This window comes from Monopterus albus, unplaced genomic scaffold, assembly GCF_001952655.1.
Source record: "Monopterus albus unplaced genomic scaffold, M_albus_1.0 scaffold209.1, whole genome shotgun sequence".
NCBI classification, from domain to species: domain Eukaryota; kingdom Metazoa; phylum Chordata; class Actinopteri; order Synbranchiformes; family Synbranchidae; genus Monopterus; species Monopterus albus.
Genome location: NW_018128089.1, coordinates 1,750,699 through 1,764,547, shown reverse-complemented (window position 1 = coordinate 1,764,547; position 13,849 = coordinate 1,750,699). Strand labels below are relative to the sequence as shown.

Genomic DNA, 13,849 nt, shown 5'->3' with positions numbered 1-13,849 from the left:
ATTTCAGTTTTTCTTTTTTAAATCTGCAAAAATGTCAAAAATTGTGTTTTTCTGTCAATACGGGGTGCTGTGTGTACATTAATGAGAAAAAAAATGAACTCAAATGATTTTAGCATATGGCTGCAATATAACAAAGAGTGAAAAATTTAAGGGGGTCTGAATACTTTCCGTACCCACTGTATGTTATCCTGTACAAAGAGTGAAAAATTTAAGGGGGTCTGAATACTTTCCGTACCCACTGTATGTTATCCTGTACATGGAGCGACGTATCCTAAATCTAATCAGGTGTGTACTGGGTTGGGGAGATTACTGTAACAGTCATTCAGTGGCTTGCATTTTATACAAGGCAGTCAACAATTGCACAGGGAATATGAACAGATAGGGGCAACACCTACCTGTAATGTGATAGATGTGGTTATAACGACAGGGAAAAGGACAAACAAAAGCAGTCAGATTGTGTGTTCACTGACCTTTGTGGTGAAAGTAGCAAATTTTCATTGGCTAAACTAAGCTACTTGTGTTTTAGTAAATCATTAGTCAGTCATAATTTAGATGTAAACGTATAGAATTCTCACTCACTGTGGTGAATACGGTAAAATCTTTTTACCGTATACTGCAGCAGCGTTAATACCCTTTAGTAACGTCTAAATGTTAATAAAATCCTTTTAATGTAGTCATCGATTAACACCTGGTAGTAATGTTTCTATAAATGTTAATGAAATGTTTACTCTGTAGTTACATTAATACCTGTTAGCACCACCTTAATAATATTAACTCTTTTTAACCTATACTTACAATTAATACCTCCTATGATGCGTTTCCACTATGGGAACATAATGAGTGGTAAACCTGGTACTTCACCCCACATAACCTCCAATATTGACGCGAACCGTCCTGCTTTGGTTTGACACTGTATATTCTCTGTTGGCCTTTGTTTAGGAGGGAGGGGCTGCTGAGCAGTCAGAAAACAGAGGCCATGAAGGATCACTCCACAGTGCACCAATCAGCCAGTAACTAAGGCTGTAGGAGCAGTTAACCACACGGCTGTTGAACAAGCAGAACACAGACTTGCAGAAATGTGATGTCTTCACTGTTTTGCCCACAGCCCGCTCACTGAAGTCCCCATTTTACCCATAAACCAATGAGCGAACTCCTGGTTTTCACCTCTAAACCAATATCAGCCCCTCTTTACACAACCTGCTTGTAATGCTAATGCTTGAGGTGTGAAGACATGGACATTTAACAGATCATCAGTAACTGCTCTGCACACACTCATTTTGTTAAGTTCCTGGAAAAACCCCTTTAGGACCATCTCAGTTATGCTCAAATCTATTTAACCCTACATTTGCATATTAGTTCCACTTAGTGGAACTTATTAAATGTCTTAACCTTATTAAGTTGCACTAACAAATAAATACCTCTTCATAATCTGACATTGTGAGAAGTCTCCTCACAACAGAAACGAAAACAGATCCTGGGCACATTTAGCCGCAGCCCGCTCACTGAAGTCCCCATTTTACCCATAAACCAATGAGTGAACTCCTGGTTTTCACTTCTAAACCAATATCAGCCCCTCTTTACGCAACCCTGCTTGTAATGCTAATGCTTGAGGTGTGAAGACGTGGACATTTAACAGATCATCAGTAACTGCTCTGCAAACACTCGTTTTGTTAAGTTCCTGGAAAAACCCCTTTAGGACCATCTCAGTTATGCTCAAATCTATTTAACCCTACATTTGCATATTAGTTCCACTTAGTGGAACTTATTTAATGTCTTAACCTTATTAAGTTGCACTAACAAATAAATACCTCTCCATAATCTGACATTGTGAGAAGTCTCACAACAGAAACAAAAACAAATCCTGGGCACATTTAACCTAGCTTAGCACAAACTGCTAGCCTAGCTCCATGAAAACTGAAAAAGTAAAAAGCTTCCAACAACCTCAAAGACTAAGAAAGCAAAGGAGAGGGCATGTAAATAAGAACCCTGTGTTTGACACTCACTCCTTAACTCCTCTCTTTCAGGACAAAATGGAAAATCCGATGAAGAACCACACAGGGACATACGCGATGAACCAATAGCGATGCAACTTTATGACCTGTTAATTGGCAGAAAGACCAACACTTTACAAAATCACAATGAAAAACATTGTTTTTACACAGACCACACCTGCTGTATGTTGATTTTTGGATGAACATCTAACAAACATTTTTTCATTTCATTAGCTTTTATTTATTGCCTGCAAAGCACAGTGAAGCTCTATATTATTAAAAAAGCTAATGAACAACATTTATTGTCAGGAAAATGCTACACACCACAGCATTCTTACAACAAAAGACACGCTTTAAAATAATATACCAGTTGTTATATTTGTACATTTTAAAAACTACATTAAGCTGTACTAGTACTATTGTCATTTTGTTATGTTATTAGCTATAGATATTACCATTTGTATTAGAATTATTGGAATTATACAAATTGTCAAATTAGAAAAAAGAAAAACAAACCTGACATGATATAAATGTTACTTGTGTACTTGTGTGTGTATTTTATATTCTCTCTGATAACTGCCACTGATATATCTGCTGCTAATGTTAATCAATTGGCTCATTAAATTTACATTCTAAAAACATTTTGATCCAAACAAATGCTTAAGATGATACTATACTTTTATTATTTTTAACCACATGTTTGTATATTCATAACAACAATAGTATTATTAGCTTTACTATAGACATTATGGGGGATATTTACTAAACCTGGAGCAAATCACTGTCAGGCACAGAAAATATTGCGGCACAGCGTTTTTATTTTTCCCAATTTAACACACATTTACCAACACTAATGATGTAAATGAAAACAGGTGATCATTTGAATACAGGCTGCGACCTGCTGCCGGTACTGTGCATGTGTGGGCTGAGAGGGACAGCAGAGAAGTCCATGTTTATAGCAACTGAACTTTAATACGGTTGAAGACACCAACCAATATTTGGGAGCTGCAGTCCCGCAGTCTCCTGCCAGTCAAATCCTCTTTTATTTGGTTCAGTAACTGAAGCATGGTCTGAGCTGAAAGCCCGTAGAAGGCCCCCGACATTCTCGTCTGGGGAGCAATTTACAAACAGCCTCTCCCTCCTCAAACATATTCTTACTCTGATGAGGTCTCAGACGACTGACAGCAGGGTGTTTACACCTGCTTTAACACTCCAGATGTTACACTTCAGCCACAGTTCCCTCTGTCACAGTCGTGGTACATCAGGCGCTGAGGGTATCTGGATAAACTTCCATCCTCTCCTTCCTGATTTCTGTGTCCCTGAACTGGAAAATCTTAAAATACAAAATGCCTGAGACCAGATGTGCAAATTCCTACATTACCACATTTTATCTGTTTCTCTGCCACAAAACTCCACTGATGCTCCTTAGTACATATGAACACATGCAATTTCACCGTGTAGCACCAAAAAACTATGTGACTATGATTATGTGCTCTTAATGTGTTTAAAATCATGGCCTCATTTTAATCATATTTTTTCGGTACATTTAAAAAATGCCATTCATGAAAAAAAAAATCACTACCTATGTTATCATATTCTTCCACTGTAATTTGGTATGTAATTATCATTGCTATTACAATTTTAAGTACATAACTGTTGTATGTTAAATTCATAAAACAAATATGATCTTAAAATCCTGTCTGAAATATTGCTTAATGCACTATATAAATCACTCGTATGGTCATTTTAATATTTTATATTTTGTTTTTAATTTACAATATTCTTGTCAGAACTATTACTATTTTATATTACATAAAAAATGATGTAAGAATGAAGACTATCAGTAGTAATCGCTGACATTTTGTTTAAAATAAACCATTTTGACAATAATTAATCTTGTTTTTTCTTTTTTGAGTTTATTGCCACATCCATTCATAATCAGTTCAGTTTATTATTAGGCCTTTTTGCATCATTGTTTTGTACATCTCCATCTTATTGAACTGTATTATCAATATCATTTTGCCCTTCTTTTAAATGCATTGTGGCTTGGTCATCACTCTCTCCTTTGTGGTTTTATTGCCACTGGTGTTAATCATCATATTTCCATTCACTGTGCAGTTTTTCAGCAGTGTCAATATCCCAGTTTGAGCTGTATTGTTTTGCTGCAGGAAAATTCCAGGCTGAAAGTGGATCTGCACTGTTGCAGGTGTCTTGTGTTCTTCAAGCAAAGTTCTTCTTTTAACAAAAAAGCTTCACAAAGACCAAAACAGCAGACGAGATGTGAAGGGAGGTGAAACACCAGTTTTTAATTTATGAACTAGAAAATTATATGACAATGAAGCTGATGAAAAACTGAAGAGATTGGGTTAGGCTCTGCTGTGTTTCCTTGTTCGGTGACTCCGTCAGCATCTTACTGACTGATCACAGACAAGGAAATGTCCAACTTGACTCACACTCTCACTCATTTCAGGTTTTAGTTTGCATGTCTGTTTTTGTTGTATTGCATTACGTTCAATACTTTACTGTGAATAATTGTAGCCACACAACCCGGAACCTTGCAACAAGTTTTTATTTATATTCAATTTTAATTATTAAAATGTTAATTGTCAAAAAGGTCCAGCAGACACTGCACTTTGTTTATATATATATATATTCATGACAGATTGTTTTATTGTCTAGATTTAGCTATGTTGAATTCATGTTTGTTAATCAGCTCCAGACCACATCATCATACATCTGGCTCAGTAATCAAAATCATTTGTGATCCACGCCATTAATATTAATAACCTGCATCATTGTACACATCAGGTAAACGTCAGTCCTCTTGAAAAGGCACGCTAGCTGCAGGTTAGCTAGCTCTGTAGGTAACCATGACAACAAAGATCCTTTTACCTTGAGCAGGTACTCATTTAACCCAAACTATGATCTTTCCTACACCTGAGCAAGCTGTTTTTGTGCATAAACCTAACCAAACGGGCCATCTACAACCTTAACCATGAGTTTATTATTGTTACCATGGTAACACCCGCTGCAGGTCTGCTGCTATGAGTCAGATCAGAGGGACAAACGACCTACTTCAGTTGGAGGACTGCCTGTTTTAATCTGATACCTATGATGGATGTGGTGCTGTCAGGTAACATGACCTCTTCATAAACAGGGGCGTGTGAACTTAGCTCTGTACAGCTGGAACCAATCAGGACCAAGACACTTGACAGGACGCAAACAAAAAATGGATGGGCTGCATAAGGTCAATGTGTGGTGGTGTTTACCTTGATTGACAGCCTATCACAGTCAGTTGTGGAGGCTGCAGTTTGCTTGTACCACCTCAGCTTGTCTCTTCTGAAACCTGTAGAGAACAGACAGACATTCAGATTTTATTCTGGCTGAAGCCACAGTTTTAACAGGCTGTCATCAACAGGCTGTTAGGTAATCACCTGACAGTGATAAGTTAGCACTTAACTGTGACGCAAGTAAGTGACCGTTATCAAAAGGCAACACTTATCAGTGTTTGACTGGGCTTGACTGTTCTGTAAGAACAGCAGCCAGGCGCCCTGAGACCTGAACTCCCTGTGGATAGGTCTCGCCCATGGATTCAGGTAAACTGAAACCAAAGTTTAGTCCACCTGGTCTCAAACTTACAATGGAAGTTTCATTGTACAATCTCATTTCTGTGTCTAGCTTCTAAAATAAACCATGGTTTATTTTTGGTTTCTGCAGTCAGAGAATGCAATTTAATACTGTTTCAGGGCCACACTGGCCAAAGATGGGAGAAGTCATGTAGAAGCGTTTAGTTTTATTTATTTTATTATTTTTACTTTTAGTTTAGAGGTTTAAGAGAGCTCACAGGGACATGTAAAAGCATTTTACAACTAACATTACAGCCAAATCTACAGCAGCCAAAAGGGAAAATTTAAGACTTTTTTCTTGGCATAAAACAAAATGAACGTGATGCTCTTTAAGACTTTCAGACAGCTTGGTAGGACACAGTCTGAACATTTAAAACTAGGGCAGGAATATAAAAGAGAACCTAGAAGATATATAAAAATATGAACAAAGAAATTAATCCATTTAATATGAAATTCATCCAGTTAGGTTCAAAATCAGGTTTAAAACTGAATTATGAGATGAGCCAGGATGTAAAATCATGCACAGTAGGAGCAAAACTATCGTGACTTTAGACCATAATACAGCGACTGAGAACTACAGAATCACATTCTAATTATATAAATGTGCCAAAGAAATACTGTACTATGTGCTGTTGCTCACAGTGGTTTATGGTCATATAAGACCATCTAATGACTAAGTGTTTATACAACTTCGCTTCTATATTTATCACAAATTACTGAGGTGCCTGTCCTCCCATCCTGCAAACAGTCAAACAGCAACAGAACAAACTGTTTCTATGGACTCACTGGGCTTGGCTGTTTCTAATGTGGCTTTAATGTGTTTCATTTTCTGTCAGCAGTGATTCACCTGAACTCCCTGCAGCACTGAAACCTCCTGCAGGAAGTCAGGGCACCCCTTTAGAAAACTATTTCAGTATCAAATGACATTTTTCACATCTGGTTCACAATGTACTTTGCACTACTCACATGCCTGTATGTACACTGTGAGAACTGCTGGTTGGTTCACCTGCTCCTCTCCACACTGGTCATTAACACTGTGTGAAAAGTTGATCTGAAGCCAATATGAGTCTGATTTGGACAAATCAAGAAAATATCCTCCACATTTTGTCTTTTTAGTGGCAAATCCACTCTTATTTTTATCTCCATCACAGTTCAGCAAGAAAACAGACTTAAAAATGTGAATGTGTCCTTTAACAAGAAATCCACAATTGGGTAGTTATTTATAAACACAATAAACAGCCTTTTACATTAACTGGGCCACATATATACTACAAGAAAATTCAAAAAAGCTTGTATTCCGGAAAAATTTGCCCCCATTCAGAAAAACAAGCTTAAAAAAATGTCACCACACTACTATAAATTGACTTTTAGAAAGTACATATCATTTTAAAGTAAATGTGCGTCTGTTGTTTTTGCCCCAAGCAAAAGGCTTCATGGTTTCTCACCAATTATACAAACACTTATTATTTAGGCTGGACTCACTCAAAGCTACAAGGAAGGATAAGAGAAAACACAGAACAAAAGAAAAACTGAAAATTAAAGTATAGTTGTGTAAATATCATTGAAAAAGAAATACATAACCGCCCTCTGTAAAGTTTCACAGTGACAGAATCGGATTCACCCTGAGCTGTGGAAGACGTGTTCCTAACCAACAAAAGGGTATGCTCAGTAGTTTAAAAGCTGCTGTGGTGGATCATGTTATAGTGACTAAACCAAATAAGAGTTGCTGGTTTGAACCGCAGAGCAAATCTATGATCGTCATCTGAAAACATGATCTGATGGTTGCGGCGCTAACGTGGTTAAACTCTGGTCTGTGGTGCCACCTGCTGGCCTCGAGGCTTAGGTGTTGCAGGTAAACATAAGATATGCGACCAGGGGCCTGTGCCATGAAATGAGATCAGTGGCTTACCCAGATATCTTTGGGCTTTGGGCTCATTTATAATTGGGCTAGATCACCACGGTAACTAATGCCACACAGCTAACCTGCTCCAGAGGTTCAATAATTTTAATAATAACATATATAATAATATAAAATATAATAATATTTAACAATAGATCAATGATTTTTTTCTACGTGATTTAATGCACTCAGTCTCTTAAATCAGACTTGATGGTAATGTTGGAAGTTGATGCTCCATTAGTAAGATTTTAGGTTATAGAAGGTTTTGATGTTTGACAGGTGTGACTGGCAGCTGGCTCCCCTGCTCAGTGGTGGAAAGTACATTTAGTCAAGTAAATACAATTGTGAGAGTTATATATTTTAATGTCTTGCTACTTCGTACTGTGATTTCACTACATATCAGAGACAAACCTCGTACTTTTTACTACACTACATGTATGATAACTTTTGTTCCTTTTCAGAATCAGATGAATCAAACCAAACACAGTAGAATCATCAGACTCTATTTATCCCGATGGGAATTTCACGAGCTACCCAGCAGGATTTCAAGTACCAACATCAGCTCCACCTTTAGGAGCTACAGCATTAAAGTGATGAACACAGTAATGTATCAGTCAGTAGGGTCCAGTAGTATCAGACATTAATGTGAAATCGGCTGTTCTGCAGAATCACTACCGTTACTTTGGCTACTAAAAGCATATTCTGATGCTAATACTTTTCAATTTTTGAAAGTACGACCTTTGGAGTATTTATAGGAGGTGACATTTCTACTTCTTCCAACACTACACCTGCGTATCTCCCCAGCTCCCGGAGTCACACAGAGTCCGACTTTTAGAGCTTCTGTAACTTTAATAAAGATTTTTTTAAATGCTGTAGTATAATGAACATCTTGTGCAGAGACCCAAAGAGGCGGTGGTGAATGAGTTAAGTTTCACTAATAAGACCCCCAGATTATGGTGTCACGTGTTGTTTCGTTTCATTCAACACTATAGGATACCTAGCGTGTTAGCATAGTGTAGCCACTTTTGCTAACATTAGCATTAAATAGTATTACAGTACAGAATACAGACGCTTCGAAGACGTGACACGTAAGGTACTTTAAAGTGCCGAATATAACTATTAACAAGAGCAGCAACAACACAAATTAGTACCCACACTATTTACAAAACTATAACCATAAGGTACAGCACAGACCTACTAAACACGTACAGTAAATGTCGACAAGGTAGAAAATGTAACAAAATCGGTATACAGGGGGTGTATTTAACTCACTTTATTTGAAGTCCTGTCCTCTTTTAATGTAGGATTATATCCACAATGTCTTCTTATTTCCCGCACGTGTTTGGGCCGCCAAGTATTTTATTTATTAACAGTTATCCTAGCTAACTGGCTAACTCCCTTGCTTGTTTCATTTGAACGACTTCTCACATTTCTGTAATTAGTTTGGCCATACTCTGAAGAAACCTTACCTCGAACAGTTTGTTTTCCAATAACAGCTTCACTACCCCTATTATGGTTTAATCACTGTCACCTGCTTCTCTTCCGCTGGGCTTAACATCGACGGTCTGAGTGCAGTACCACTTTTGACCACACGGATTGACGCTTACCAGCCTTTACAAGCCAGGGGGCGCTGTTTTGATCATTTAAAGACTATATGGGAGCAGAGACATGAATATAAAATAAATGTTAATTGTGACAAACTTATTTAATCTTCAATTAAAATGAAAGGAGCTTACAGTCAATTCACATGGTCTTCATCAGCAGTTTGGTCAGTTGTTATGGAATTAAAGAGAGTGTAAATTTAATTATTTAAGATGGAAAAGAGATGGATGTGATGTCAAAATAAGATCTGACAGCTATGAAACAAAAGAAATTTATACAATCTTATTATTTACATGACAATAATAATTTTAGATAACTGCCTCGGTTCCTGAGAGTTAACAGTCTTTCCGTTTCAAATCTGTTTTATTGAAAAATGAGGCTGGGATTAAAGGTACAGTACATAAAAATAAACACGACATTTAAACTACTCCCTTTCAGAGCAGCCCTCTGTAGTGCCTGCAAAGATAGGTGTGGGGCTGAGGTCAGAGGTCAGCTGATGAGCTCCTCAGCCACAGCTCCAGGGCAAACTTGGTCCCGGTGCTGACTCGCTCCACATCTGGCCCGCTGGCTGGTGCCTGGCTGACAAATACCGTCAGAGGCAGTGTGGAATTGCTCAGAGCTCCCTCAGCTGACACCTGTGACACACTGGAAACACAGAAGGCGCTTAGTTACCTTTGCAAACATTAGCAAAAGAACAATATTTGTAACACAGTACAGAATATAGCAACCATAACACAATAGCCTATAGCTTTGTCCCTGTTTCGCAGAGAAAATGAAACCAATCAGGAAACATCTGTAGTTATATCAAAGGTCTAAAATTTACCAAAAATCATTTTACTGCCCAAACTAAAATTGTAATCAGCAGGCTCAAACCTCCACCAGAATTACAGTAATTACAGTACACCATTATTTATCAAACATAAAAAATACTACCTGACTTTTAAAGTGATTTATAGAAAAAATCTAAAGAAAGGCTAGAACAATCTGAATTTATTGATGCCCACATTTTGAAAGGGTTACATTTCTAGACAAGTTGCAAAACCAGAGCATAAAACCTACCTTTTATTTCACATTTAACAAGCTGCACCTGACAGCAGTGAACAAACCAGCAGAACTCTTCACCTGCAGGAGGATCATTTGGGCTAATCTAAAGTTAAGTTTACTCAGGAATGTTAACAATTATACATTCTCTGTTTCAGTCTTATTTTCTATGCAGAATCGCGGCTCCAGCTGTTCATGTGCAACTGTGATACCTGATGCTGCTGGGCAGGCCTTCCAGTCCAACCTCGGCGTCCTCTCCATCCACAGCGGAGACAATGGCTCTGACCAGCCGGCTGTCAGCCCACACACAGGCACTGACCTCAGCAGGAGAGGGGTTCAGAGAGGGCTGCAGGGTGGAGATGAGCACGGGAAACACCACTGAAACCATAGCATCACATTTTCCCAAATGTATAATCAGAAACACAGCAACTGTATGAGTCCTAGACTTGAGTCACAACGTACCTGTAGCTCCAGGTGTGAGAGGGAGGAATGCAGCAGCATGTAGATGACTATGTGGTGTCTCTGAGGAGGTCCTCTGGACAGCATGGGAGGGTAGGTGGACTGAGTGACAGGAGACACACAGCTGATTTTAGTGAAAGATACTGTACCTCTAATCATCCACCATTAAGTGCATTTTTAAAGCAGAACTCTATAAAGAGAAATTAGATTGAACAATGCTGACAAATGCCTGTTACAAGATTTACAAATAACAAGACTAACAAATGTGTGTGACAGTCTGAACACATGTAAATTACATATACATCACAACTTGAATAAATGTCCGTGTTTTACAGATACATATTCAACCTCAAGTTCATAGATCTGGTAAAATGTGAGGTTCCCTGTGCAAATAAATACTAAAACCTTTGATGAAGTTATGCTGCATTATTGTTCCTGATCACTCCTTTTGTGTGTGTATATAAATTCTTTTATTGTGTATTTTTTAAAGAAACAACAGCTTTGTATTTGATCTATATTAACTGCTGAGGTTTCTGTTATTGTTTTAGATGTGCTGTGGCTTCTGTTTTTTACGCTATCCCATAAACAATAAACATCTATTTTAAAACGTGTTTCTCAATCAGAGTGGCTGGGATTCATCAGCAGGTAACAGGCATGAAGTGAACAGACTAATAAACTCTGAAGGAAAAACACATTTGGAAAAAGTGAAGCTGTTTGTGGGAACCAAAAAGCTGCTGATATCTAATCTTGGACAGAATCTGTTGTTTCTGAGGCGTCCAGGTGCCAACCATGAACTGCAATAGCTTTGTAATTTATACTTTTAGAAAATATCACTGTTCCTTTATTTAGATGGTGTGACAGTTAAAACCAGCTCCAAAGACAAAAATGGCTGTCACTTTATACAGTGTCTGAAGTTTTGTTTGCACCACTCTACCAGGTTCTTGCCCTGCACAGAACAAGTTGGAGCTGTCTGTTGAAAAAACATGGGGCTCAAAACCTCAAACCTCAGATTTCCATACTGATAATCTTTCTTACCAGACTTCCCATCTGTCTGTGTGTCTGTCTCACCTCCCACAGTCCTAGTACTTTTGGAAAAACTTCCTCTGGTTCCAACTTGAGTCCAGTCTCCTCCTTTAACTCCCTGAGACCTGCATCCAGCAGCTACACACACAAACATGATACAATGAGAAAGTTTTGTTATGACAGTTTCTGAATGCATGAATGACACAAAAGCCTACATACTTGAAAAATATCAGGCACAATTATCAAAAACAAGACAGAAGATTATTTACCGTCTCATCGGGATCCAAGTGTCCACCTCGAAAATGCAAGATCAAGAAATAGGGGTGTTAAAAGCACTCAAACCAGTTTGGAAGAAGTGTGTGTGTGTGTGTGTGTGTTAAATGGAGGTGTGTGTTTACAGAGTGCCTGTGTGTGTGTCAGACCTGGAGGAACCCAGACATTGGGAAATATGCTAAGCTGCTTCGCCCTCCTTGTCAGCAGTACTCTCTGGTTAGCTGTCTGCAGGATGATGGCCACGCCCACATCTACTCCACGCTGTTGAATGTCCAATGGGATTGCAGATGTCTCTGTGATTGACAGGTGTTTGATGGGACAGAAGGAGGGCCTCTGGGAGACAAACAACACATGGGGTAAATATTAAAGAAAGAGGGGCACATATTAAAGACAGGGGTAAACATTTTTTTTCTGACCTTCAGAGGGACCCCTTGCCCTCTGTCTGCTTTGTACAGGACAAACTGGTTTTTCTCCAGAGACCAGTTCACCTCCACTTCATCGTCAACAGTGTCCATGAAGTACCCCGTTACACTCTGCAAAACATGTGACACGAATGTGACTGATCCCAGTCTCCACCCTCATTAACTAGTGTCTAGTGGTTTGGGCTGTTCGCTGGTTAAAGCAACAATTCAACACGGTGGGAAACCCCGACAGCGACTGCTTCCTCCTGTACTGACCTGAACAAACTGGGCTCGCTGAGGCGCTGTTCGGTCTGTACAAACATAAACCAGGATCCTCCTCACTTTATCCATGCTGCTTCCTCACCTCACCTGCAACACAGCACATCGGTTTATAGGCTACTTTCCTGCAAAGGAACGTTTTAACATTTCATAGACTAAACTGCTGTTCACAAATGAAAATAATAAAAACCAGTGTTAAGACAAAGAGAATAAAGCCTCAGTACCAAAGGCATTTGTATATTTTGATGCACAATATTACTGACAATATTTAATACCATTTTAGTGCTTAACGTGTGCACTGTGCTATTTCACCTTTTTTCCCCTTGAATAAAAATATTGTTCACTTTTTATTGTTATACATTTATTTAGTGCATTCAATTAATCATACAGGTGCAGTTAGCAGGTTGCAAACACACCGACAACCACTGGTAGAAATAAGTAACCTTACATACATTAACAATTAATAACTGTAATATAACAATACACACATATACATAATATACATAACAATGTATAAAATATACATTAATGTGAACTCTTCATTCTGCATAATGACTACTGTTGCTACTTCAATTTGATGCTAATACTTTCGCAGTTAAAATGCAGGACTTTTAACAGTGTTTTTACACTGCGGTACTGCTAATTTTACTGTAGTAAAAGATTTTAGTACTTTCCCCACCACTGCTGACTTCTGACTAAAGTTAACTAACGCGGACTAACTAGGTGAACATGATCGGACTGTGTTTAATTTGGACTCAAACACAGAATGTAATCAAATCTAAGCAGCTAACTTAGCTAACTTACGTCACTCAGCAGAAATAAAACGCTTCCAACTGGAGTTTTCTACATTACCCGCTTCAAAGGCATCTATCGAGGTTTCCATTTAATTAGACATATAATTGTCTGTTCAATACACACAGACGCGATCAGAAACACAGCCGAAACAGTAGAATCCCACTGGCAGTAACACAACTAACGCCCAGTCGCCCACAGCTCAGTTTAACCAGATTCTATATCCGGTTCCACACTTCAAAATAAAAGTTCGCATCTTTTAGCTACAAGTGCATAAATGCGGATGGGACTGGTCAAACTAACTAATGAATGAAAGAACAAATAAATTAATGAACGAACGAACGAATGAGAACAAATAAATTAATGAACGAACGAATTAATATATACATACATAAACGAATAAATATATAAATAAGCATAAAGGGCAGGTTACCATTTTCAGTCTGGTACATATGCAAACTG

The 13,849-nt window shown here is 38.3% G+C and overlaps 1 protein-coding gene and 1 long non-coding RNA gene across 4 annotated transcripts in view; both read right to left on the bottom strand.

Annotated features, from left to right (window-relative positions):
- The window catches only part of LOC109970926 (uncharacterized), a 22,093-nt gene extending 12,985 nt beyond the window's left edge, over positions 1 to 9,108 (bottom strand). For both annotated transcript variants that reach the window (XR_002276469.1, XR_002276468.1), the window contains exons 1-2: positions 8,790 to 9,108; positions 5,261 to 5,337 (exon numbers count right to left, since the gene is read on the bottom strand). This is a non-coding gene — a long non-coding RNA (uncharacterized LOC109970926). The remainder of the gene's footprint in view (positions 1 to 5,260; positions 5,338 to 8,789) is intronic.
- Positions 9,109 to 9,256: 148 nt separating this feature from the next.
- On the bottom strand, positions 9,257 to 13,592 carry nudt17 (nudix (nucleoside diphosphate linked moiety X)-type motif 17). Of its 2 annotated transcripts, none has more exons than XM_020618852.1 (9): positions 13,514 to 13,592; positions 12,593 to 12,685; positions 12,332 to 12,448; positions 12,065 to 12,248; positions 11,912 to 11,937; positions 11,688 to 11,780; positions 10,623 to 10,721; positions 10,373 to 10,506; positions 9,257 to 9,764 (listed from the first exon to the last, which is right to left on the bottom strand). In XM_020618852.1, exons 2-9 carry the CDS (start codon positions 12,665 to 12,667, stop codon positions 9,602 to 9,604), a joined length of 891 nt encoding a protein of 296 aa, XP_020474508.1. In that variant the 5' UTR covers positions 12,668 to 12,685; positions 13,514 to 13,592; the 3' UTR covers positions 9,257 to 9,601. The 2 variants fall into 2 exon arrangements, with proteins under 2 accessions (XP_020474508.1, XP_020474507.1); XM_020618851.1 differs by lacking the exon at positions 13,514 to 13,592 and adding an exon at positions 13,400 to 13,499 and having other exon boundaries at positions 9,258 to 9,764.
- Between the last annotated feature and the right edge of the window lie 257 nt (positions 13,593 to 13,849).